Source organism: Acomys minous (genome assembly GCF_964271855.1).
Source record: "Acomys minous genome assembly, chromosome: 4".
Lineage (NCBI taxonomy): Eukaryota > Metazoa > Chordata > Mammalia > Rodentia > Muridae > Acomys > Acomys minous.
Window position 1 is genome coordinate 73,481,061 of NC_140486.1, and position 26,483 is coordinate 73,507,543.

At 38.2% G+C, this 26,483-nt stretch overlaps 1 protein-coding gene across 1 annotated transcript; it reads right to left on the reverse strand.

Moving 5' to 3' along the window:
• Nucleotides 1-24,694: 24,694 nt before the first annotated feature.
• Nucleotides 24,695-25,096, reverse strand: LOC311596461 (SRA stem-loop-interacting RNA-binding protein, mitochondrial-like). The gene has a single exon (XM_084779923.1). It carries the CDS (start codon nt 25,066-25,068, stop codon nt 24,733-24,735), a length of 336 nt encoding a protein of 111 aa, XP_084636049.1. The 5' UTR covers nt 25,069-25,096; the 3' UTR covers nt 24,695-24,732.
• Between the last annotated feature and the right edge of the window lie 1,387 nt (nt 25,097-26,483).

Below are 26,483 nucleotides of genomic sequence, written 5' to 3' on the forward strand. Positions count from 1 at the left end.
GTGAATGATCTGATTTTTCCAGCCTGCGGGAAAAATCAAACCAAGATTTACCTGAAAGAGGGAGTGGGGATTGAAAGTAGGGTACAGAGACATGAGAAATATTGAGTCAAGTCTGGAAATTTCTGATCAAGACTCTCTTTAATGCTGACAAGTGAGACTTTATATAGCAAGGTTAACAGGATCTATTTTAATTCCACTTTCCTTAGCCCCAAGGCAAGAATACAATAGACTGAATCACTCCCTGTAAGAAATTCCCATTTTTCTATGTAACACCCTGTAAGAACTTCCTATTTTTCTGAGTGGCTCCCAGTTGAGACTTCCCTACTTTGTTCAAAGCTAAATACTCCAAGGATAGCCTAGAACACAAGACCTCTTCTGGCAAAGGTCAGCAACTCAAAAGTCACAGCATGCAGTGTAAGTATGGGATTTCTAACATGGCAGAATTTGGCATAGCTTCCCACATCTGTCCCTTCTAAAATAAAATTATGAAGAACCTGTCCTAGGTCAGTGAGTAGAACGCTTATATTTTCCCATTATTAGCACATGAATTCCATCATCCATAGCCTGTCTTAGTTTAGATAAGGCTCAGACTCACTCTTACCCTTCTCTGTCTTGCCTCCATATCAGCACATGAAGAAGGGCAGTGACTATGAGCTCTATGCCATGTGCTTATGCTTATATCAGCTGCAATTGCTGAGGCATGAGCTGTGTTAGTAAGGAAGGAAGGCACAGGCTAATTTCAAGCCCTGCCATCTCAGATAAGGACAACCCATGCTGTAGAATACAGTCACTTCTAAAGAGATTATATTGAATGTGAATCTAGCTGCATCCTACTCACAAGGAGTCCAGGGAAGTCTAGCATGACACTGTAACTTGCTCAATCATCTCAAATCACTAATCTCTTAGTTAAGGCATAAACAATATTAGTAAAGAAATGACAAAAAATAGTAGATATAAGAATAATAATATAATAATAACAGATTTTATCACTCAATAGCATGCTACAAATCCCTTTTCAGTTGTCCACAGCCCTTCAGATGAAACTGACCCTAACAATTAAGGTGGAAACAAAAATAAAGCTTAAAATATGAGCTTCCTGAAGGAAAATATTCCAGGAGTCTCTGCAAAGCACTATCTCCAAAGTTTAGTCAGGCCCATAAGGAGGATGCCTAATAGGTACTGGAACACTTGAGTTCTTTCCTCCTCAAACACAGGGAAATCAAGCAGTGAGTGTTGTTGACATATGTTATTCCAAGAAGCAGGTTGAAGAAGAGGAGGATCAAGAATAGATGTCCAATGAAGCTTCACCTCTGACTTTGGGACCATCAGCAGTCATTCATGCCAGTATCCACTTGATGTATAAGCCTTTAGGGTATCCAGCGTGCAGCATCATGTTCCTGTGAGAAAGCACAAACAGAGCCTCCATCCCATACTAATATAGGGTTGGGTCCATTCCACTGTCCAGTTAAAGGATCCTTCCATTTCACTCTAGTGAAGGATGACTGAGTACTAGTGTGCCAGAATTGATCAGCTGCAGAATTTCCTTTGGCATCAAGCAGTAAACAAATTAAAATAAAGATAACATGAATCAAAGCATTTTTAGGTGATTGGGGTTAAAGTTTCCCCTTCTTTAGTTTTTGTAAATAGGTTTTTATGGTGGAATGAGCTCTTTCCACCATACCTTGTCCTTGAGGATTATAAGGAATACCTGTAATATGCTTTATGGAAAAAGAGTCGCAAAATTTTTTAAAAGTTTTGTTAACATACCCTGAATCATTATCTGTCTTGATAGCATTAGGTTCACCAATGTGAGAAAAGACAGACAGTGAGCAATTACATTTTTTGTGGCTTCTCTGGACTGGAGAGAAGCAATTAAATATCCTTAAAAGGAAATGTATCTATGGACATATGTACATATTTTCACTTTCCAAATTCAAAGTTGGGATTAACTCCCTCTTCTGGGATTAATTCCCAGATGTGGTACAGGAAGAAACTGAGGACATGTGGGGCATGCCTTTCCAATGGCTTGAGCTTGCTCTTTAATAATTCTATATTGAAGTCTTAGACTTCGGCTATTAATATGATGTAAATCATGAGCTTTTTGAGCCTTTTCTCAATTGGTAAGGCATACCAATTCTTGGTAGCTGCATCTGCTAATGCATTACCTGTAGCCAAAGGTCCAGATAAATCAGTGTGAGCTCTTAAATGTCCTATTAAAAAAGGATGTATTTTCTTTAGAATGCTTTCTGGATTTGAGAAAATAATCCACTAGCCAGTGATTTGGGTTGGATTTGTCCTGCAGTTTCTAGGCAAAGAACTGCCTCTACTACATAACCACTATCAGAATATAAATTAAAGGAACAAAAAGCATAATGTTGAAAAACAGTAGCCACCGCTTGCAGCTCAGCAATTTTAACAGACTTAGCAATAGTAGGAATAGCATATGTCTGTCCTTCTACTACATAACTAGCTTTTCCATTAGAAGATCCATCAGTAAAAATCAGCAAACCATCTCAGGCTGAAATTGAGTTATCTTAGGAAAAATAATGGGATGTTTATTTAAAAAGTGGAGAAGCCTGTTAGAAGGAAAATGGTTTTCTATATATCCACAAAATTGTGCACAAGCCAAAAGGCACTCATCCATGTTAGCAGACAGCCAATTTTGCTTTTTTTTAGAATGTGGCAGCATAATAAAATCAGGTTCTTTGCCAAAATATTTTCTTCCTTGAAATTGACCTATATGAATGAACTTTGCAACAGCCAAATAATATGGTACTATTACCTTACTGGCAGAAAATGGCAAATGTTACCACATAATAGGAGCACTTTGACAGAACACCACAGTAGGTGTAGTATGAGTGTTCAAGATAATATATCCTAGAGGCTTGTCATAATCTATATAGGTTATGAATTAGTGGGAGATAGCCCCTTTCACTAATGCCAAGGCTTTCCTAGCTTCAGCTGTAAGCTCCCAGGGTGAATTTGGAGAGGAATCTCCTTCTAAGATTTTGAATAAGGGCTGAAAATCTACAGTTGTTAATTTTAAAAAGGTCTAAGCCAATTATATCACCACACAACTTTGAAAATCATTTAAAGCCTCTAAATGATCCACTCTAAATGTGATACTTTGATGTTTTATCTGAGAAGGAAAAAGCTGGAATCCTAAATGCAAATATGGATTCAACCTTTTGAACTTTTTCAGGAGGTATTTACAGACCAGACTGAGATAATTGGGTTTCCATAAAAGCATAATACAGAACCACGTGTTGTCCATCCTTTCCAGCAATAAATATACCATCCATGAAATGAATGATATATAAATCAATATACTTTTCTCTAACATTTTGTAAAGCTGTAGCAACAAATTTCTGACACAGGGTGGGACTGTTAGCCATTCCCTGAGGCAAACCCTGCCAATGATATCTCTTCATTGGTTCTTTAAAATTCCAAGAAGGCACACTGAAAGCAAAGCTATGGCAATCTTTTGGATGCAAGGGAATAGTGAAAAAACAATCCTTAAGTTCTATGAAAATTTAAAAAGTATTCTTAGGAACAGCCAGAGGAGAGGGCAATCCCAGCTGTAATGTTCCCATAAATTGCATAGTCTCATTAACTTAACTAATGTCTCTGTAAGCAACTTACCTTTTCAGCAGATCAAGTCCTATGGGGACCAGGTTGGAACTCAAGAGTTCTGCCTGTCTTATTCCCCAAGTGCTGGGATTAAAGTGTGCACCAACATTCCCTATCACAGTGATCCACCTGCCTCTACCTCCTGAGTGCTGGGATTAAAAGCATGTGCCCCCTCACTTTGTTTAATTATTTCATCTCAATTTTAGTAAAAAAAAATCTTTAAATATCTCAAACAAAAATTAATCAAGGAAACAAGAACATTTTAAGTCTAGGTAGTTAACTACATTCCCTAAGCTAGTTTAGAAAACTATAAGCCTCCTAGTATTGCCTCTCCAACTGGCCACATGCCTGTAGCCACCTCTGCTCTGTAATAGTCAAGCCCACAGATAACTAGGAGCAGTGTCTGTAAAATTATGTGGCCCAAGGACGTTCTAGTTCTGGGCTTGTTTAGATAGTTTGATCTAAGCTGGAAACTCCCAGCTGTAAATGTTTTGTTTTAAGGACAAAGCTAGTCTATATCTCTTTTTTTGAGAATCTAAAATTTTTTAGATATATCTCAAGTAAAAATTAAGCAAAGAAACAAGAAAATTATAAACATCTTGTACCTAAGGAGTTTGGAATTAACTCCATTCCCTAGACCAGTTTAGAAAACTGTTAGTCTCTTACAATAAAAACTAAGCAAGAAAATTCTAAGTTTTAGGCAATAAACTCTATTCCTCAGACCATACTTCTCTGCCCAGCCATATGTTCACAGCCATCCCTCTTCTTTAAGAGTTGAGACCCACAGACATTCAGGAGCAGAGCCTGTAAAATGTTTTGGCCCATGGATGCTCTAGTCCTAGCCTTGTGCCCCATGGGTGGCTGATGTGCCTGGGTCCAGTCCCTGCAAAGGGTGGGCCTGCTGCTGGCTGGCACTGTGGAGGCAGTACTCATACTAACTCATGGGCTGTGCATACCATGTTGGGCCACACAGTTGTTAGAAAATTGGCTAGTTAGTAAATCTTGGCCCTCTCTCAAAATATAGACAAACAAAACAATATTTACATGGACAAACACATTTACAGACATAGACATAAAATTTGACATGATGATCATAAAGCAAACAGTCTGATAAATGGCATATCTGGGCTCTAAACTAACTTCAAATAAAGCCAATGAACAAGATATATATACCTTTTTAGGTCTAAGAGCATAATATAGTGTTCCTGTAATTTTTTCCCCAACTCTGTCTCACATTTTTAAATTAACCACTTCTTCCACAAGAAAACATAGACATACTTCATTGACAAACTCTACACACTTATCCAATTGTTCAGTATTTACCTTACTCCTTGCATTTGAAGCTTATTTTCCAATGTCTCTGTGAGTAACTCTTTGCTATTCCTCTGTCCCATGCTTGCATTGCTCACCTTGCTATTCCTCTGCAAAGCAAGCGACTTTGGGGGAAACAGTCCACTTGTCTTTTCATGGGGCCCACTCCATGCACAATCTGTCACTTAATCCCTCGTTTCCAGGCCCCTTGTTGGGCACCAAATGATGTGTCCCAGCCTGCAGGACAAATCAAACCAGGGTTCACCTAAAAGAGGGAGTGAGGATTGAAAGTTGGGTACAGAGATGTGAGAAAAATTGAGTCAAGTCTGGAAATTTCTGATCAAGACTCTATTTAATGCTGATGATAAGACTTTTTATAGCAAGGCCAACAGGATCAATTAATTCCACTCTCCCTAGCCCCCAGGCAAGAATACAATAGCCTGAATCACTCCCTGTAAGAACTTCCTATTTCTCTGGGTAACTCCCTGTGAAAACTTCCTATTTTTCCGATTGGTTCCCAGTTGGGACTTCCCTACTTCATTCAAAGATAAATACTCCAAGGATAGACTAGAACACAAGACCTCCCCTGACAAAGGTCAGCAACTCAAAAGTCACAGCATGCAGTGTAAGTATGGTATTTCTAACATGGCAGAATTTGGCACAGCTCCCCACAGATATCTTTGGTATATTCTTGTATTCGTTTTTGGGAGAATTTTATTGAGTATTTTTGTGTCCATGTTCATAAGAGAAATTGTTCTGAAATTCTCTTTTTTTTTTTGTTGGGTCTTTGTGGTATTTAGGTACCAATGTGACAGTTGCCTCATAGAATGAATTTGGTAATCTTCTGTCTGTTTTTATCTTTTGGAGTAGCTTGAAGAGTAACGGAATTAGCTCTTCTTTGAAGATCTGATATAATTCTGCACTGAAACCATCTGGCCCTGTGCTTTTATTGTTTGGGAGACTATCAATGACTGGTTCTATTTCTGTAGTGGAAATGGGACCATTTAGCTCATTTATCTGTTCTTGACTCAATTTTGGCAAAAGGAATTGATCAAGAAAATCGTTCATTTCCCTTACATTTTCAAAGTTGGTGGCATATATGCCTTTGAGGTAGGATCTAATGATTATTTGTATTACTTCAGTGTCAGTTCTGTCACCCTTTTCATTCCTGATTTTGTTGATTTGAATAGTGTCTCTCTGCCTTTTAGTTTGCTAATGGTTTGTCAAAGAACCAGCTCCTGGTTTTGTTGATTCTTTGGATTGTTCTCTTTGTTTCTAACTTACTGATTTCAGCCCTGCATTTGATTATTTCCAGACAGCTACTCCTCTCTCGTGTTTCTGCTTCCTTCTTTCTATGGCATCCAGAAGTGTCATTAAGTTGCTTATGTGGGATGTTTCCAATTTCTCTCTAAAGGCACTTAGTGCTATGAATGTTCCTCTTAGAACTGCTTTCAATGTGTCCCAACAATTTGGGTATATTGTTCTTTCATTTTCATTGAATTTCAGGAAGTCCTTAATTTATTTGTTTATGTCTTCCCTGACCCAGGTATCAATAAGTAGGGAGCTGTTTAATTTCCATATGTGTGTAGACGTTTTGTTATTTCTCTTTTTGTTGAAGTCCAGCCATACACCATGGTGATATGATAGAATAAAAGATATTATTTCAATCCTCTTGTATCTGTTGAGGCTTGCTTTGTGACCTACTATGTGATCAGTTTTGGAGAAGGTTCCATGGGGTTAGGGTTAACTGAGAAGAAAGTATAATACTTTGTGTTTGGGTAGAAAGTTCTGTAAATATCTGTTAGATCCATTTGATTCATGATGTTGGTTAATGATGTTATTTCTCAGCTTAGTTTCTTTTCAATAACCTATCCTTCATTTAAAGTGGGATGTTGAAGACTCACACTATTACTGTGTAGAGACGATGTGTGGTTTAAGCTTTGTTAATAGTTCTTATTACAAATGTGGGTGCCCTTGTATTTGGAGCATAGATGTTCAGAATTTTGATGTCATCTTGCTTGATTTTACCTTTGATGAGTATGAAGCGTCCTTCTTCATCCCTTTTGATTAATATTAGTTGGAAGTCTATTTTATTAGATATTAAAATGGCTATACCAGCTTGCTTCTTGAGACCATTTGCTTGGAATATTTTTTCTAGCCTTTTACCCTGTCCTTGTGGGTGAGATGTGTTTCTTGAATGCAGAAGAATGTTGGCTTTTTAATTAATTATATTAATGTTTTGTTTGGTTTTTCAAGGAAGGGTTTCTCTGTGTAGCCTTAGCTGTCCTGGACTCAGTTTGTAGACCAGGCTGGCCTTGAACTCACAGTGATCCACCTGCCTCTGCCTACTGAGTGCTGGGATTAAAGGCATGTGCCACCATGCCCAGCAGAATGTTGGATCTTATTTATGCATCCATTCAGTTAGTCTGTGTTTTTTTATCAAAGAATTGAGACCATTGATGTTGAGAGATATTAATGACAAGTGACTGTTAAGTCCCTTAATTTTTGATGTTGGTTACAGTAGAGAGTTTGTGTGGTTGTGTTTTTGTGATGGTGTAGTTATCTATTTCCTGTGTAGTTTGGGTTGTGACTTGTCCCTTTGTGGTGGAGCATTCCTTTGAGTAAGTTCTTTCTTTAAAGCCAGTTTTGTGGAAAGAAACTGTTTGAATATGTTTTTGTCATGGAATGTTTTGTGTTCTCCATCAATGGTTATTGATAATTTCACTTGTGTGGCACCTAGGCTTTCTGAGGACTGGTGCAGAGTGGGTGTATGGATTCTGAGGGGAGATCCACCCGTTTCCTGATATTTCCCTAGGCCAGGAGCTCTAATTCTTTGCTGCTGGGATGATTTCAGTTCCATTTACCAAATTCACACTGCGGAACAAGACCACAGCTCCCAGCTCTGAAGCAGGCTCTGGTCCAGGCTGTGGGGACTACTCTGATCTGCTCTGTGTGCCTCTGGATGGCAGGAGGTCAGACCCACCTGTGAGCCTGTAACCCTCATTGTGCAGATCTCTCTTACCCAGTCATCTCAAGCTCCAGTAGTTGTCAGTGGCTCCCAGTAGTTTCTGTGGTCTCTTCACTGCAGATCAGACACTGCATGACCTCTCCACCTCTCCTCTGCTTCTTAGCTACACAGAGATGTGCATGTGGCAGGCTGCATGGTACAGATCTCTAAGATGTCTTGGACTCTGGCCTGCTTCCTCTCTGCCTCTCCTCCACTCCTTGCTTGAGCTGCAGTGCTCAGCAGACTGGTCGGCTTCCTCTCCACTGTGCAGAGGGCACTGTTTTGGTGTTCTGAACTGTTGAGCAGTCTATCTGTCTATTTCTGCCTGCTTAGCAGTCACTGCTGCTGTGACTGCTGCAGCTGCTGCCACTACCATGTTGATCTGCTCTCCAAGGGGTCGATTCTCTTCCCATGTTCAGGGATATGCAGGTTTTCTGAATTTTGTTGTTTTTGAACTGTGGAGTTCTCCTGCTGTAGTGGGGTGGGGAGCTTGGTGTTTCTGGTTAAGAAATCAGTCCTAGTCCTTGAATTGATTACTGGAGCTTCTAAACAAGGTCCACACTACTCGCTGCCATTTTGGAATGAGATGTATATTCTTGTGATAAAAGTAGACTAGTAATTGACATAACCATGATTTGATCAATTAACAATTAACTTGTATAACTTGTTTATCCTAAACAGCCTGAAATAGCACTTTCAAAAGCATTGAAAGTAAACCTTGTGTTATAATTAAGTTATATGGGTACAATACCTCATATTAGAGTGTGTATATATATACACATATACACACACATATATATACATATATGTATACATATATACATATATATAATTGTGTAGAGAATAATCTTATGTTTGAATTCTATAACATAATATCTAGAAATTAAGCTTATTTGCATCTATATATGAAATTCTATACCAGTGAATTAAAAATAACCTTGTGAGTTACAACTGGGGCATTTAATTGGGGAGTAGACTCACTAATCTACATTTTGTTGCATCTTCCCTATATATTTTTATATCCCCCCTTCTTTCTTTCCAACCCCTGTCTTCAATCTAAGAATGTAAGGTAAAGGAAAAGAGAGACATTGCTGAGTTAATTTTGTTTTCTCTCTGTATAAGACCAATAATAACTTGTAACCAACTCCCACTGATAATAACCCTCTATAGCCCAAGAAAACATCCCAAAACCTACCTGACGCTCCTTAGAGGAAATGGGGCATTATTCTCTTAAGGCTTCTTTTGGCTGATTTGGGACAAATAATACCTTTGTAGGGGCCCAAATAAAATTGGGGAAATGGTTAAACAAGCTAGGAATACTATTTGTGGTCCAATTTCTAAATGTTGAGAACTTCCAGGCTTAATTAGAGCCCTTGTGGGACAGTCTGAGATGCTAGACTAATTCGGATTGGAAGCTTTCTTTGAAAGTGTCATGGGTCCTTTCTTGCTCTAATGAGGAAGAGCAATTGAAGCACTTGGTGCTGGAACACGAAGGACACAGGAGTCAGTGTCCATTATGCTGAGAGTAATACATCCTGTAAGGTCTGATCCAATGTCAGTGTCTGTTTTTTTGTTCTGAAAGCTTGTGTTTCTCACAAGCATTATAAAATCTTAAAATTATAAGTGTATGAGGTGTGTGTGATGCACAGAATAATTAAAGCTGACTTTCTGCTCTTTGAGCAATAAAAAAGGCATCTGTAAACTTCTTTCATGCAATATGAAGAATGGCATCTAATAGTATTTCATAGGGATTTGTAGCCAACAAGAACCATTGTCTATGTCTAGACATTCATGTCTCAGCCAGTCTCAGAGCTATTCCCATATAGTAGGATTAGCAATATAATTTACCTGCTTGTTTTGCAGTTTAATCTCTTCACTGTCCAATTGTATTCCCCTTCTTCATTCTCTCCAGATCTCCTTCCCACCTTCATCACTTCTCCCTCTCTCCCTTAGTTCTCAGAAAGAGGAACCCTTCTCTCCTAACATCTGACCTAAGCCTATCAAGTCTCATCTGTACTACCTGTAACCTATTCCTCTGTAGCCTCGCAAGGCCATCCTGCCTGGGGGAAATGATCTAAGTTTGGTGCCCAGAGTGCATGTCTGAAGTAGTCCCTACACTCCAACATGTGGGATCCACAAGCAGACTGTGCTACTATGTCTGAGCAGAGGGTCTAGGTCCACATCATACATTGTCCTTGGTTGAAGTTTTAGTGCCTGTGTTATGTTGTAGCTATCCTGTATTATGTACCTAATATCTGCTTATGAGTGAGTATATACCATGCATGTTTTTCTCGGTCTGGGTTACCTCACTTAGGATGATCTTTTCTAGTTCCATCCATTTGCCTGCAAATTTCAAGATTTCCTTGTTTTTAATAGCTGAATAGTATTCCAGTGTGTTAATATACCACAGTTTCCATTCTTCACTTGAGGGGCATCCAGGCTGTTTCCAGATTCTGGCTATTAAGAATAAAGCTGTACAAACATAGTTGAACAAATGTCCATATTGTATGGTGGAGCATCTTTCGGGTACATGTCCAGGAGTGGTATGGCTGGGTCCTGAGGTAGAGTTATTCCCAATTTTCTGAGAAAACACCAGATTGATTTCCAAAGTGGTTGTACAAGTTTGCACTCACACCAGCAATGGACAAGTGTTCCCCTTTCTCCACATCCTTACCAGCATGAGGTGTCACCTGAGTTTTTGATCTTAGCCACTTGGAGAAGTTTATGATGGAATATTAGGGTCATTTTGAGTTGCATTTCCCTGATAACCAGGGATGTTGACCATTTATTTAAGCATTTCTCAGCCATCCAAAATTCCTCTTTTGCAAATTCTCTGTTTAGTTCTGTACCCCATTTTTCATTGAATTATTTAGTTTGGTGGTGTTTAATTTCTCAAGTTCTTTATATATTTTGGATACTAGCCCTTTGTCAGATGTAGGGTTGGTGAAGATCTTTTTCCAGTATGTAGGCTGTTGTTTTGTTCTGTTGACAGTGTCCTTTGTGTTACATAAGCTTTTCAGTTTCATAAGGTCCCATTTATTAATGGTTGATCTTAGGCCTGAGCTGTTGGTTTTCTGTCCTGAAGTTGTCTCCTGTGCCAATGAGCTCAGGGTCTTCCCCACTTTTTCTTCTAGCAGATTTAGTGTGTCTGGTTTTGTGTTGAGTTCTTTAATCCATTTTCACTTCAGTTTTATGCAGGGTGATAGGTATGGATCTATTTTCATTTTCTACATGTAGTCATCCAATTAGCCCAGCACCATTTGTTGAAGATGCTATCTTTTTTTTCTCCATTGTATGGATTTGACTTCTTTGTCAAAAATCAAGTATCGATAGGTATGAGCGTTTATTTTGGAGTCTTTGATTTGATTCCATTGATCAAGCTGCCTATTTCTATGGCAGGATCATGCTGTTTTTATTAATGTTGCTCTCTAGCATAGCTTGAGATCCAGGATGGAGATTACGACTGAAGATCTTTTATTGTACATCATCATTTTAGTTAGTCTGGTTTTTTTTTCCTTGTCAAGATGAGAATTGTGTGGGTACTCTGATGGGAATTGCATTGAATCTGTAGATTGCTTTTGGTAAGACAGGAATTTTTTACTATGTTGAGACTCCTGATCCATGAGCATGGGATATCTTTCCATCTTCTGAAATCTTCAAAGTATTTCTTCAGAGATTTGAAGTTTTTCATACAAATATTTCACTTTATTGGTTAGAGTTACACCAAGATACTTTATATTATTTGTGGCTATTGTGAAAGGTGTAGTTTCCCTAACTTCTTTTTCAGCCTGGTTTTCACTTGTATACACTAGGACTACTGATTTTTATTTATATTTATTTATTTATTTAAATTTTATTTATTAATTTATTCTTATTACATCTCAATGGTTATCCCCTCCCTTGTATCTCCCATTCCTCCCTCCCTCCCATTTTCCCCTTACTCCCCTCTCCTACGACTGTGACTGAGGGGGACTTCCTCCCCTGTATATGCTTATAGGGTATCAAATCTCTTCTTGGTAGCCTGCTATCCTTCCTCTGAGTGCCACCAGGTACTGGGAGAATGGCAAAGTTGAAGGATTCAGAGGATCCTAGAAACCTACAAGAAGAACATTATGATAGGCAGATTTGGGCCCAGGGATCCCCCTCAAACTATGGCACCAGCCAAGGACAAAACAGGCCATAATCATCAAACCCCTACCCAGATCTAGCCAATGGACTACTGATTTTTAAATTTAATTTTTTATCCAGCCACTGTGCTGAACTGTGCAGCTGTAGGAGTTCCTTGATAGAATTTTTGGGGTTATATACTGTCATATCATCTGAAAATAGTGATTTGATTTCTTTTTTTCTGATTTATATTCCCTGATCTCCTTTAGTTGTCTTATTCCTCTAGCTAATTCTTTGAATATTGTATTGAAGAGATACAGAGATAGTAGACAGTCTTGTCTTGTCCCTGATTTCAGTGGAATTGATCTAAGTTTCTCTCCACTTAGTTCAGTGTTGGCTCTAGGCTTGCTGTATATTGCTTTTATTATGTTTAGGTATGTGTCTTGTACCCCTGCTCTCTCCAGGTCTTTTAACATGAATGGGTGTTGGATTTTGTCAAATGCTTTTTTGGCATCCAAGGAGATGATCATGTGTTTTTTCTTTTAGTTTGTTTTTATGATGAATTACATTGCTAGATTTCCATATATTGAACCATCTCTGCGTGCCTGGTGAATGATAGTTTTGATGTGTTCTTGAATTTGTTGTGAGTATTTTTTTTTCCTTTGGTTTTTCGAGACACGGTCTCTCTGGGTTAGCCTTGGCTGTCCTGGACTCACTTTGTAGACCAGGCTGGTCTCGAACTAACAGTGATCCACCTGCCTCTGCCTCCTGAGTGCTGGGACTAAAGGCGTGCGCCACCACGCCCGGCTTGTTGTGAGTATTTTATTGAGTATTTTTGCATCAATGTTATAAGATAAATTGGTCTGAAATTCTCTTTCTTTTTTGAGTCTTTCTGTCATTTAGTTATTAAAGTGACTGTAGCCTCGTAGAATGAGTTTGGATTTGTGGTTAGGTACTGATTAAACTTGGTTTTGTCATGGAATATGTTGTTTTCTACATCTATGGAAATTGACAGTCTTGTTGGATATAGTAGTTTGGGTTGGCATCTGTGATCTCTTAATGTTTGCATGATTTCCATTCAGACCATTCTCACTTTTATAGTCTCTTTTGAGAAGTGCGGTGTTTGCCTTTATAAGTGACTTATACTTTTTCTCTTGCAGCTTTTAATATTCTTTCTTTGTTCTGTGCATTTAATGTTCTGATTATTATGTGGTCTGAGGATTTTCCTTTCTGTTCCAATCTATTTGAAGTTCCATAGGCTTCTTGTATGTTTATTGGAATTTCTTTATTTAGGATGGGGAAGTTTTCTTCTTGAATTTTTGATAATATTTTCTGGGCCTTGAAGCTTGGAGTCTTCTCCTTTTTTTATTCCTATTATTCTTATATCTGGTCTTTTTATAGTGTCTCTTATTTCTTGGGTTTCTTGTGTCAGGGATTTTCTAGTTTTAGTATTTTTAATTGATGTATTGATAACTTTCATCATATCTTCAACTCTTGAGATTCTCTCTTCCCTCTCTTGTATTTACTTTGTGTGGCCTTTGTTCATAGTTGTTGTTCTCTTCCTTATGTTTTCCAACTCTAAGACTGCCTCATCTTGTGTTTTCTTTGTTACTTCTAATTCCCTCTTTAAGTCTTGAATAGTCTTATTAATTTCTTTCTCCAGCTAGGTTCCCTGACTGTACCCCACTTGGGTCACACAGGAGAGAAGTGGGCTGATAGATTTCCAAGCCCAAAGTTGCACATTTCAAATAATGGTAAAAGTGATACTAGAAGTACACATCAACATTTAATTCACTTGGCAAAAATGGTGAAAAATAAAATCAAAGTATCTTGAATTTCAAGATAAATTTCAAATTTAATAAAGGTTTTTCTTAGCCTATCAACACAAACAAAAACGTTCTGCTTGCTTAAAAATGAAGCCATCAGCCTTTGTTGTTTAATGTAAAGTAGCATTCATGTCATGTAAACCTTCACTATATATGGGCATTTGAAAACTTTTGAAAAGTGCTATACAACAAATCAGAGAAATTTTTTCACAGGGGACATTTTCTTTGCTTTATTCTGGTTTATATACAAGTGTGATACAACATAAAGCCTTTCCTTGAATTTTTGGTTAGTATACTATGGCTACATTATGTTTTCAGCAAATAAGAGATGACAACATTCAAAATAATAAATGATTGTGTAATATGTAGATACAATTAGAATATAAGAGAGGAGGAGGCAGAAGCAGGAGATCATTCTGAGTTCAAGGACTGCTTGGCTTACAAAATAAGTTCAGGACAGCTAAGGCTACACAGAGAAACCCTGTTTCAAAAAACCCATATACATGTGTGTGTGTATATATATATATACACATATATGTGTATGTGTACACTTATACATATACATGTATACATACATATACACATATATTTGTACATACACATACATATACATATGCAAATAAACATTACTTGGGAGGATAAAATAGATACGACATGTTATTGAAGACAATAGTAGTTAAGAGCACTTAATGCTCTTGCAGAGAACTTGAGTTTATTTTCTACCCAAAGAGTGTCTCACATCAATCTGAAATTCCAGTTTTATCAGATGTGATACCTTCTGGACTCTGTGGGCACTAGACATATACCTGGTATACTTATATCCATGCAGGTAACACACTCACACATCTCCAATAAAATATATGAATATTTAAAAAACAGGTATAACATTGTAATATAAATTAAAATAATATTTTAATATCTGTATAAAATAATAATTTCATCCAGAGAGGACTCAGTAGCTAAGAGTGCTTGTTGGAAGACTACAGTTTGGATTCAAGTGTCTCTGCAAAACTCTGGGTGTCTTGCATAGTTGTTATACTTGTATACTGTTACCTTAGCTCTCAGAACTGCAAGAATAGGAATAACAGAGGGGCTCTCTGAATACCATTCTCATCGAGTAAATATAATCCTCAAATTCAGGGAGAGATCCTGCCTGGCCTATATTTGCTCATATGTACACACACACACACACACACACACACACACACACACGAACAAACATAGAAACAAGCTACAATCAAAGCCACTTCCCAATGCACTTTAATTTTCTATTTTTTAAGCAGTAGAATATTGCCATTTCTGTTTTTTCTCTAATTTTGTCTTCTTTCTATATTTCCAGATAGACTGTTGATACTCTTTATCACAAAATACAGTGCCATTTTGTGCAAACTACTTTAATGTCAGACTTGACTTTAACAAAACATGCAAAGATATTCTTCAAAAAGAAGTGCTGACACTAGATGATCAAACAATTTGGTGTAGAGAAAGGCAATTTAATTAGAGCCATTAGCTTCAATCGAAATTGAATGGCTTTCCTGGGAAAGCTTATCCAAAGGAAAATGAGTGTGACCTAATTTAAGGCAGGTGTGTGAGACTATCAGCATGTGTAATGTAATGCAAAGTATAACAATGTGGACCATTAGTCATACTTAGAATTGTGTTTTAAGTCTAGACAGACAATAAACATAGCTATAAGAGAAATTAAAGAGAGAAATACATCCCCTGGATATTTCCTGTAGTAGATAAGAGATTTCAACTGACTATAAACTACCCCTCTTACTATCAAATAACTTTGGAATAGGTTGTTATTAGTGAAGTAACTGTATTTTAATATTTTTGTAAAATGTGTACATACGACTTATTAGACCTTCTGTAGACAAAATAAAACAGAAAAAAGGCAGGTTCAGAATGTAAAATGTCTATGGAAATGAGCATTTAAACACTTTACTTTGGGGACTGGAGAGGCAGCTCAGTGTCTAAGAGTACTTGTTGTTCTTGTTAAGAACTATAATCAGCTCTTACAAACTCAGCTAGTTTCATGCCCTTGATTGTACTAACTTTCACGGTTTTTCTTTGTTATTCTTTAATTCCCCTGACAGATACAGAACAACGTATATGAGTATGTGAGATGTAGTGTCCAGGTCCAAGAACTGAGTTGAAATTGAAGAGGCATTAAGAACAATACATTCCATATGGTGAAAATATGTTGGAAACAACATGTAAGACTTTATGTACTGTTCTGAGTCAATAAAGGCAGAAAAAAGTTCCCCTCATGAGACTCCTGTAAAGACTGATTAAGCCAAAACTTCCTCATTCCATTGCATTACCATGTTTGCTATGCTGTTCATTGTAAAGAAAAAAAAAGGCCTTTCTTTGGGGCTACTATCCTTAGATTAGAATCTTTTAGATTAGAAGAGGAATGAGGAAATTTTGCCTGAATAAATCTGATCCACTCTTGGTTAAATGTCACCAAGAATTAGTCTTTTTTTCTTTTCTTTTCTTTTTCTTCTTCTTCCTCTCTCTCTCTCTCTCTCTCTCTCTCTCTCTCTCTCTCTCTCTCTCAACAGGGTTTCTCGGCTTAGCAGTTCTAGGCTTGCTTTGTAGATCAGGCTGGCCTTGAATTCACTGCGATCCACCTGTCTCTGCCTCCCAAGTGCTGGCACTAAAGGCATGCACCACCACATCTGGCTTGTCTTTTTATTTATTTATTTTTTGTCTGAATTATCTATTTGGAGAAATGGCCTATTGGATAAAAAGTACTTTGAGTACAATCAACCTAGTTTTATCCCCAAAGCACACATAGATTAAGCAGATAACTATTTCTTGGAAGTTGTACTCATATGCATACACATATGCCCACTCATATACATGATATGCACACATTTATACATACCTTCTCATATGACTGCACATACAACTACTCATGCACATGTATGCACAAGCATAGAAAAGTTGAAATTGAAATAAAGAATCCTGTTTCTTATTAGAAACACTACTTATCTTCTACAATTTCTGAAATATTTGAAACAATGTATAAACATCACACTTCACAGAAGGTTACTGATAGTGAAATTAGTTTTTTATCACTTTCTCTATATATGACAAAATAATGAATACTGAAGACTTAACTGAATCATTTGGAGTCTCTAGATGATAAGAGGTCCTGTGCACACATACAATCACTGGAGAAGCCAGAAAAGTTAAACATATAGGCTAGTCTCCTCAAAGGAAAGAGCCCTTTACCTGCTTTCTGCCCAAGACTCTGGAAAAGAATGTTGTGTATGACCTGGCGTTCTTTATCTCTAGGGTCTGGCTTCACTCAACTCCCCTGGAATACTGTTTGTTTATTCCAGAATTTTCTCCCCAAATCATGAGCATTGCTTACCAGTCCATACATCCATTCTCATGAGAACTGTCACTTGTGCTTTACAACAGTCTATGTAATGTTTGTGTTACCTTAGGGACAGGCCAGTTGTCATTCCCACAGGCATTATGATTACCTCAGTCATTCTCCTTAGACTCCTTTCATAAACATTGTTTCTGAGTCAACAGTACCCATCTTTATGGAAGAAGACATAGTATTCTGTAAAGAGTTTCAACATCAACATGACTTAAGCTTTGTCATACACACAGATCTGAGTAGATTGTCATCAGGAAACATTTTCAAATTTGTGCTGTGTTTGAACATGGTTAAATAAATCAACTAATGTCAGACTCAAGCAGTTTGCCCAATACCAGCTGATTTAGTCAGGCTGAAATTAAATTCAATATTGTCTCTCTGAAGAACATTTCCCTGCTCATGTTGACACTTTCAGGGATTCCCACAGGAGTCAAAATTAAAGATTTTATATCTTATTATATTTACCTCACAAGATTCAATATTCATAACTTTAAGTAATATACAAGTAGATGCATATTCTTTTCTGAACAAATATTATTTAAATAGGATTTTATTTTATAATTAAAGAAAAGTAAGAAGTATTGTTTACATTTACAATTTTTTATACTTTTATTACACATGTATAAAGCAAACTACATACAGCAGGGATAACCATGTGACAATCATGAGAACAATGAGTTCTATACATGTTGCATTCATAGTGAATTGGCCATCTGCATTCGTCCCATTTGAAGTGTCTTTCCTGTCTTCTTGCATCTAAATTTCTGAACCTGATTCGATATCTATCCTACCTCAACTCTAATAGCTTAACTTCTTTATCTTGATCTAAAATGATCTTGTCCCCTAACCAACTAAGCTTGGCTGGTCAAGCAGTAAACTGTCTTAAGTCAATTTGTACATTTTGGAAGCCACTAAGCCACACTGCTGGTTCACTCAGGAATTTAAGTTTTATTCCTTTTCAAATCTCTGAGGGGAATTGAAGACAAAATAGCATAGTTTTAAGATTTACTATTTTTTATGCTTAGACCGTGCAACTGATATTATCTTAGATGCACATACAATGATTGACAATTAATTCTGACAGTGTTATATGCACAGGATTACATATGTGTATTAAATATAAAGTGAGATAAAATAGACTCTAAAATGATTATTCTAAAAGGGTCGTGATCTGTTGTAGAAAATATCACACTCTAATGTATACCAAATCTGGGAAACAAGCAAATGTTTAAGGAAGTCAATTGTGAAAGTTTTCTTCACATATGAATTTTTCTTTGCAAATAACCTTAAAAATGGTCATTCTGAGTATTTCTATACAGAAAGACTGCAAACTAAAAAATATCTAAAACACAAATTCCTAAGAGCAAACTCAAATATTGAAAGCTAATAAAAAGTCAAATATCTGAGATAGTCAGCATTATTTAAGCTAAATAGAAGCAATGTATTTGTTAGCAACTTTTCTACTTTTAATAAAATGAATTAAGAATAAAATAATAAGCCTGTCCTTTAATGGGAACAATTCATCATATTATAGTCACAGATTTATTTTCCTTTTTAATTTTGCTTTCTATACTATTCTCTTGTACCTTGAAAATATTAAATAGACCTTCCCCATTGATTAATGAGCTAGAGATTATCTCTTGTTATAAGTCTGGAAACTTTATACTGATTAATCATACACAGATATGATCACTGATAAAGAGTATTTGTTTTCAAGTTTATATTTTAACTCTTCTTGTTGCGTGAAATACAGAGTATACATTCTGATTAAAGCTGTTGAAAAGTTTTCATTTATAATTTAAATTAGAGAAATAAAATTTCTATAAGTATATTTTGCGAGTAAGAATACTATAAGTATAATTGTGTATATTCTTCACTCTACAATCTCTGATATACAGGTATGACTAGTTTTAGTGTGTTAGATATCACATGATGATTCCAACTTTTTTCAGAGTTGTTTTTTGCCTTTTATCTTTATACTTCAAGTAATCAAATAGAGATAGATTAATAGTTTGAAGCTTTCTGTCTTTAGCATAATTTAGGGAGATAATTTGGCAATAATTGCCTCTTAAAATTCTTTCAATATAGCTTACTATGCTACTATGCCACTCTACTTTTCTTTATTATGAAAGTATATATTAAGTGTGACTGTGCCTCTTGCAAGATTGTTATATTGACTGTTTTGGCATAAGCCAAGAAGTGATATAGATAGGTTATATGGAATATTTATTTTCATCATTTTGGAGATTCTCCACACTAATTTTCCATATAGCTACACCAGTTTGCAATCCCAGCAGCAGTAATTAAGTGCTTTAATTTCCCTAAATCCCCGACAGCATTTGGTGTTAGTTTTTTTTATATTCTTTTTTGTTTCATTAAAGATTTATTCATTTAAGTTTAATGTGCTTTGAAATGAATTTGCATTTTACAAAGAATAGAATGCATTTTCATAATACTTTATCAAGGAAATATCACACCAGAAAGGTCACTTCTGTGTGTGACAATGTCAAGTAAGTTCTAACCTAAATTTGGCATTATAGAGGATTAAATTCATGTTTTATAAATTACTCATGATGGCATGATACACAGCTTTTGATAGTAGTCTTTTCAAATATGCTTTGCACTTCAAACTTATTTAATCTGATATATCAATTCTTAATTATTTTTAAATACTTTTATTTTATTACACATATATAAAACAAACTACATACAGCAGGGAAAACCATGTGACAATTATGAGAATAATGAGTTCTATACATATTACTTTCATAGTGAATTGGCCATCTGCATTTGACCCATTTGAAGTGTCTTTCCTGTCATGTTGGGTCTAAATTTCCCAATGTGATTCAATATCTATCCTATCTCAACTCTAATAGCTTAACTTGTTTATCTTGATATAAAGTGATCTTGACCCCTAACCAAATAAACTTGATTATAAAACTATACTATCCTGTCTTCAATGCCCCTCAGAGACTTGAGAAGGAATAAAACTTAAATTCCTGAGTGGACCAGCAGTGTGGGTTAGCAGCTTCTAAAGTGTACAAATTGACTTAAGACAGTTTACTGCCTGACCAGTCACCCAATACACTTTATAATGTTGGAGCCTCATCTTCAGCTTTCTGGCCTAATATTTCTTCCTGACTTGTTCACAGGGCAGCAACTATTGAGGACTTGCTTACCCTGATTTGGCAGAGTGTGGCCATTGACTCCACCTGCATCAAAGTTGCCCATTTTTAGGTAGATTCTGTTTGTGGCAGGAACAAGGATATATTCCCCAGTTGCTGGTTTGCCATCTTTGACGCCTTCTCCATAAGGACGTTCTTTGATGCTCACCATCTTCTTTGAGGTTGGCTAGATGTTGTCAGGAGTTAAAATGTCTTGTTGTCGAAGAAATTTAGGATTGTAAGAACAACAAAAGTCTCTGAGATTTTGAAGACCTTATTCAACTATTTTACCACATATATTGATAGAGTCATATCTATCTATTAGACTTAGGATATATATTCTTGCCCATGTTTGTTTCAATATACTAAATTCTATAGCAATGACTTAGACATAACCTTCATTATAAGTAACAATTATGGCCTTGAGTTAAAGAGTAGCTTTTGTTCTATCCTCCCTCTATGTTCCGAAATCTCCCTTTCTTTCTTTTTCCCATCTCCTTGCCTACGTATGCATGATAAAGGCAAAGAAAGACATTCCTGTTTCTCCTAATTTTTTCTCTGTATAAGACCAATAATGGCTTATGACCACCTCCTGATGACAATAAGCATTTGTAGATCAAGCGATCAAATAGCAACCCACACAACCTCCTGCCCCCTTTGAGGGTATGGGGCATCATTCTCTTAAGGTTTCTTCATGTTCAATTGCGGCAAATAATACCCGCCAAATTGGAGAGAATGGATAAGCAATCTAGTGATTGTTTTTGTGGTTCAATTTCTAAATGTTGAGAGATTCCAGGCTTAGTAGAAGATTGCAATGGTTGTCCAAATTGGATCAGAAGTTTTCTACAATGTTGTCCAGGAAGATGTCCAAACCTAATGGGTAAAAGCAACAGAATCATCTGTGGCTGGAACTAGGAGGATGCAGGATGTCAGTGTCCATGGTGCTGAAAGGAATTATTCCTGTCAGGTTTGATCCAGCTGGTTATTTTGTTCTGAAAACATAATTTCTCACCAATATTATACAGTTCTAACATTATAATTGTATGATGTGTGTGGGATCCACAGAACAATTAAAGCTAGTTTTCTGGTCATTGTATGGGTCGACACAAGGCATTTGCAAATCTTCCTTCATGCCTTGCTAGCAGTGGCCTCTAATAGTAAGTCACAGAGAATCTGTGGTCAACATGAGGCCTCTCTATGCCTTACATTTATATCTCTGCCTGTCTCAGAACTATTCCCATGTAGTGGGATTAGGATCTGTAGCTTGAGCTCTTTACATCTCAATTGTAGCTCCCTCTCTCATCCTCTCCTGATCCCACCACCTCCCTCATCTACCCCCAATCTCAGCCCCTCTCTCATCTCCTTTCCCTCCTTCCACTAGTCCTTAGATAAGGGAGCTCTCCTCCCCTAACATCTGACCTTAGTTTATCTAATATCCCCTGTACTATACATGACCTCTTCCTCTGTGGCCTGACAAGGCCATCCTACACTTTGTGGGCTCTGTCCAGTGTCCAGCTTTAATTCTCTGTAACTGTCCCTATACCCTGCTGGGTGGAGTCTCTCTTAGGATGTCTATGTTGGTTGAAATCCACATATGAGTGAGTAAATACCATGCATGTCTTTTTGAATCTGGTTTATCTCACTTATGATGATCATTTCTAATTCCATCCTTTTGCCAGCAAAACTCAAGATTTCCTTGTTCTTGATAGCTGAATAGTATTACATTGTGTAGATGTACCACAGGTTTTTTTTAAAATTATCAGTTCTTCAATTGAGGGACATCTCGGTTGTTTCAAGGTTCTGGGTATTATGAATAAGGCATGAATAAGGCTGCTATGGACATAGTTGCACAAATGTCTTTGTTGCATGGTGGGGCATCTTTTGGGTACATGCCCAGGAGTGGTATAGCTGGGTCTTGGGGTAGAGCTATTCCCAACTTTCTGAGAAAGCGCCATATTCCTTTCCAGAGTAGTTGAACAAGTTTGCACTCCCACCAGCAGTGGAGAACTGTTCCCCCTTTGCCACATCCTCTCCAGCATATGTTGTCATTTGAGTTATTGATCATCACTAATTGGATAGGTGTAAGATGGAATCTCAAGGTTGTTTTGATTTGCATTTCCCTGATGAGTAGGGTTGTTGAGCATTTCTTTAAGTGTTTCTCAGCCATTCAATATTCCTTTTTTGAGAATTCTCTCTTTAGCTCTGTACCCCATTATTTAATTGGGTTATTTGGTTTGGTGGTGTTTAATTTCTTGAGTTCTTCGTATATTTAGATATCAGCCCTTTGTCAGATGTAGGGTTGGTAAAGATTTGTTTCCTAATCTGTGAGCTGTTGCTTTGTTCTACTGACAATGTCTTCTGCCTTACAGAAGCTTCTCAGCCTCATAAGGTCCCATTTATTACTTTTTGATCTTAGAGCCTGAGCTTTTGATGTTCTGTTCAGGAATTTGCCTCCTGTGCTAATGAGTTGTAGGGTCTTACCAACTTTTTCTTCTAACAGATTTAGTGTGTCTGGTTTTATGTTGAGGTCTTCAATCCACTTGGACTTTAGTTTCATACTGGGTGGTAAATATGGATCTATTTGCATTTTTACATGTAGACATCCAGTTGGACCAGCACCATTTGTTAAATATGCTTTCTTTTTTCCATCGTATTATTTTGGCTTCTTTGTCAAAAATCAAATGGCCATATGTGTGTAGATGTATATCTGGGTCCTCAGTTTGATTCCATTGGTCAACTGGCCTGTTTTTATGCCAGTACTATGCTGTTTTTATTACTGTGGCTCTATAGTATAGCTTGAGATCAAGGATGGAGATTCATTCAATAGATCTTTTATTGTGTAGGATTTATTTAGCTATTCTGGGGTTTTTGTTTTCCCTATTTCTGTTGTTGAGGATTGATCTTTCCAGTTCTGTAAAATATTGTATTGGTGTTTTGATATGGATTGCATTAAGTCTTTTGGCAGGATGGCCATTTTTACTATGTTGATTCTCCCAATCCATGAGCACGGGCATTTTCTGATATCCTCTTCAATTTCTTTCTGTAGAGAATTGAAGTTTTTTTCATAAAAGTCTTTCACTTGCTTGGTTAGATGTACTCCCAGATATTTTATATTGTTTGAGGCTATTGTGAAGGGAGCGGTCTCCCTAATTTATTTCTCTGTCCTTTTGTCATCTGTATACAGGAGGGCTACTGGATTTTTAGTGTTAATTTTGTATCCTACCACTCTTCTGAAGCTATTTATCAATTGTAGGAGTTATTTGGTTGACTTTTGGGGATCGCTGATATATATTATCAAATCATCTACAAAAAGGGATACTTAAATTCTTCCTTTTCTATATGTATCCCCTTGATCTTCTTTAGCTGTCTTATTGCTCTAGCTAGGACTTCAAGTATTATACTGAAGAGCAATGGAGAGAGTGGGCAGCCTTGTCGTGTCTGTGAATTCAGTAGGGTTGACTTAAGTTTCTTGCCATTTAGCTTGATGTTGGCAATAGGTTTTGTGTATATTGTCTTTACTATGTTTAGGTGTGTGCCTTGTATGCCTGATCTCTCTAACACTTTTACCATGACAGGGTTTTGGATTTTGTTGAATGCTTTTTCTGCATCTAAAGACATGATCATGTCATTCTTTTCCTTCAGTTTTTAAATATGATTAAATACATTGATGGATTTCCTTATATTGAAGCATCCCTGCATGCCTGGTATGAAACCTACTTGGTCCTGATGAATGAGATTTTTGATGTGATCTTGTATTCGGTTTGGGAGAATTTTATTGAGTATTTTTGTGTCTATGTTCCTAAGGGAAATTGGTCTAAAATTCTCTTTCTTTGTTGGGTCTTTGTGTGGCTTAGGTATTAAGGTGATTGTCGCTTCATAGAATGAGTTTGGTAGAGTTCCTTCTGTTTCTATTTTGTGGAATAGTTTGAGAAGTAATGGTATTAGTTCTTCTTTGAAGGAGTGGTAGAACTCTGCAGTGAATCCATCTGGCCCAGGGCTCTTTTGCGTTGGGAGACTTTTGATGACTGCTTCTATTTCCTTAGGGGATATAGGACTGTTTAATTTGTTTGCCTGATCTTGATTCAACTTTGGAAAGGGGAGTTTATCAAGGAAATTGTCCATATCCTTTAGATTTTCAAATTTTGTGGTGCATAGGCTTTTGAAGTAAGACCTAATGATTCTTTGGATTTCCTTGGTATCTGTTGTTATTTCTCCCTTTTCATTTCTGTTTTTTTTTTTCGAAAAAGTCTCAGGTATGTTTATTTAATGGGTAGTACACTAATCAGCTCAGAAATCTTTTTCTTCATCAGATGTTTGAGCCCCTTGCAAACCCTTTGGTTTCTGAGCTTGAACATAGATCTTTACTCCATCAATAATATGACTTTCCTGTTGTAGTGCATTCTGAAGTTCTTCCTGTGAAGAAAACTGAACCCAACCTATGCCTTTGTGAAAGCCAGTCTCTCTGTCGAAAGGTAGAGTACACTTTTTTATATGGCCAAACTGAGCGAAATGTTGTCTCAGCTCACTCGCCGCCGCAGTCCAAGGAATTTTTCTGATAAAAGCAATCGGCCGACCAGCACGCGAACGCAGCGCCATAGCTCCCGTCACAGCGGAGGCTGCCATGTTAAACCCGGCTGACTCAAGACCTGGGGTCGTGGGGATTCCAAGATGGCGCCGACCAATAAGCCGCGTATCTGATCTACTCCGAGAAGACCAGGGACATAAATAGAGAAACAGATTGCTGGACTTTGAGAACTGTAGGTGAGTGGGGCCCCAAAGACTGCAGTCCAAACAGGGGGCCCACCCCCCTCCCCGGGGACAAACATCCCGGAGGTGCAAAACGCATTCCCCAAACTCTAGAACGGAATCCACATGCAAACTACAGCTGCATAGAAAGCACCGACTCGCTGTTTGGGGAGGGATTTTCCGGAGACTCTAGCCAGGAGTCTCAATGAAGAGGGGAAATCTGCCCTAGGATTCCTCCTTCCACACCACCCCAAACTGCAGAGATCACCCGCCTGGGGCGAGTGGAAACGCAGGCGGAGGGTCCCAACAGGTGGAGGGACTGCAGCTCGCTGGCTATCCAGGGCCCAACCTAACACCAATCATAGTGGATTGAGCCTGCAAACAGTGGCAGTGAGAAGTCAGCTTGGATCTGCTTCCACAGACATATCAGGAGACGTGGGTCTTGCCTAGAGCGATAGCTGAGCGTCAGAGCCCGGCGGGAAGACCTGGTTCCAACCCGCGGGTTTCCTCCAGACCTCTGCACCGCGATTGTGCCTACCCAGCCAGTAACAAGGCACTGGCCCTGCACTCCCTGAACTAGAGAGCCGATCCGGGGCCCTTGGCCCGACCAAGGCAGGCACTCTCACATTATCGGGAGTCGAGACTTGGGTGGGTCGTGTTTGCAGTGTCTAATTGCTGACCCAGAGCATTAGTGGAGCATCAGAGCCCGGCGGGAAGACCTGGTTCCGACCCGCGGGTTTCCTCCAGAGCTCTGCACCGCGATTGTGCCTACCCAACCAGTAACAAGGCACTGGCCCTGCACTCCCTGAACTAGAGAGCCGATCCGGGGCCCTTGGCCCGACCAAGGCAGGCACTCTCACATTATCGGGAGTCGAGACTTGGGTGGGTCGTGTTTGCAGTGTCTAATTGCTGACCCAGAGCATTAGTGGAGCATCAGAGCCCGGCGGGAAGACCTGGTTCCGACCCGCGGGTTTCCTCCAGACCTCTGCACCGCGATTGTGCCTACCCAGCCAGTAACAAGGCACTGGCCCTGCACTCCCTGAACTAGAGAGCCGATCCTGGGCCCTTGGCCCGACCAAGGCAGGCACTCTCACATTATCGGGAGTCGAGACTTGGGTGGGTCGTGTTTGCAGTGTCTAATTGCTGACCCAGAGCATTAGTGGAGCATCAGAGCCCGGCGGGAAGACCTGGTTCCAACCCGCGGGTTTCCTCCAGACCTCTGCACCGCGATTGTGCCTACCCAGCCAGTAACAAGGCACTGGCCCTGCACTCCCTGAACTAGAGAGCCGATC

Bases quoted from the DNA above. Each gene is read 5' to 3' on its own strand.
- LOC311596461 (XM_084779923.1), bottom strand. From the start codon at position 25,068: ATGGCAGCCTCCGCTGTGACGGGAGCTATGGCGCTGCGTTCGCGTGCT.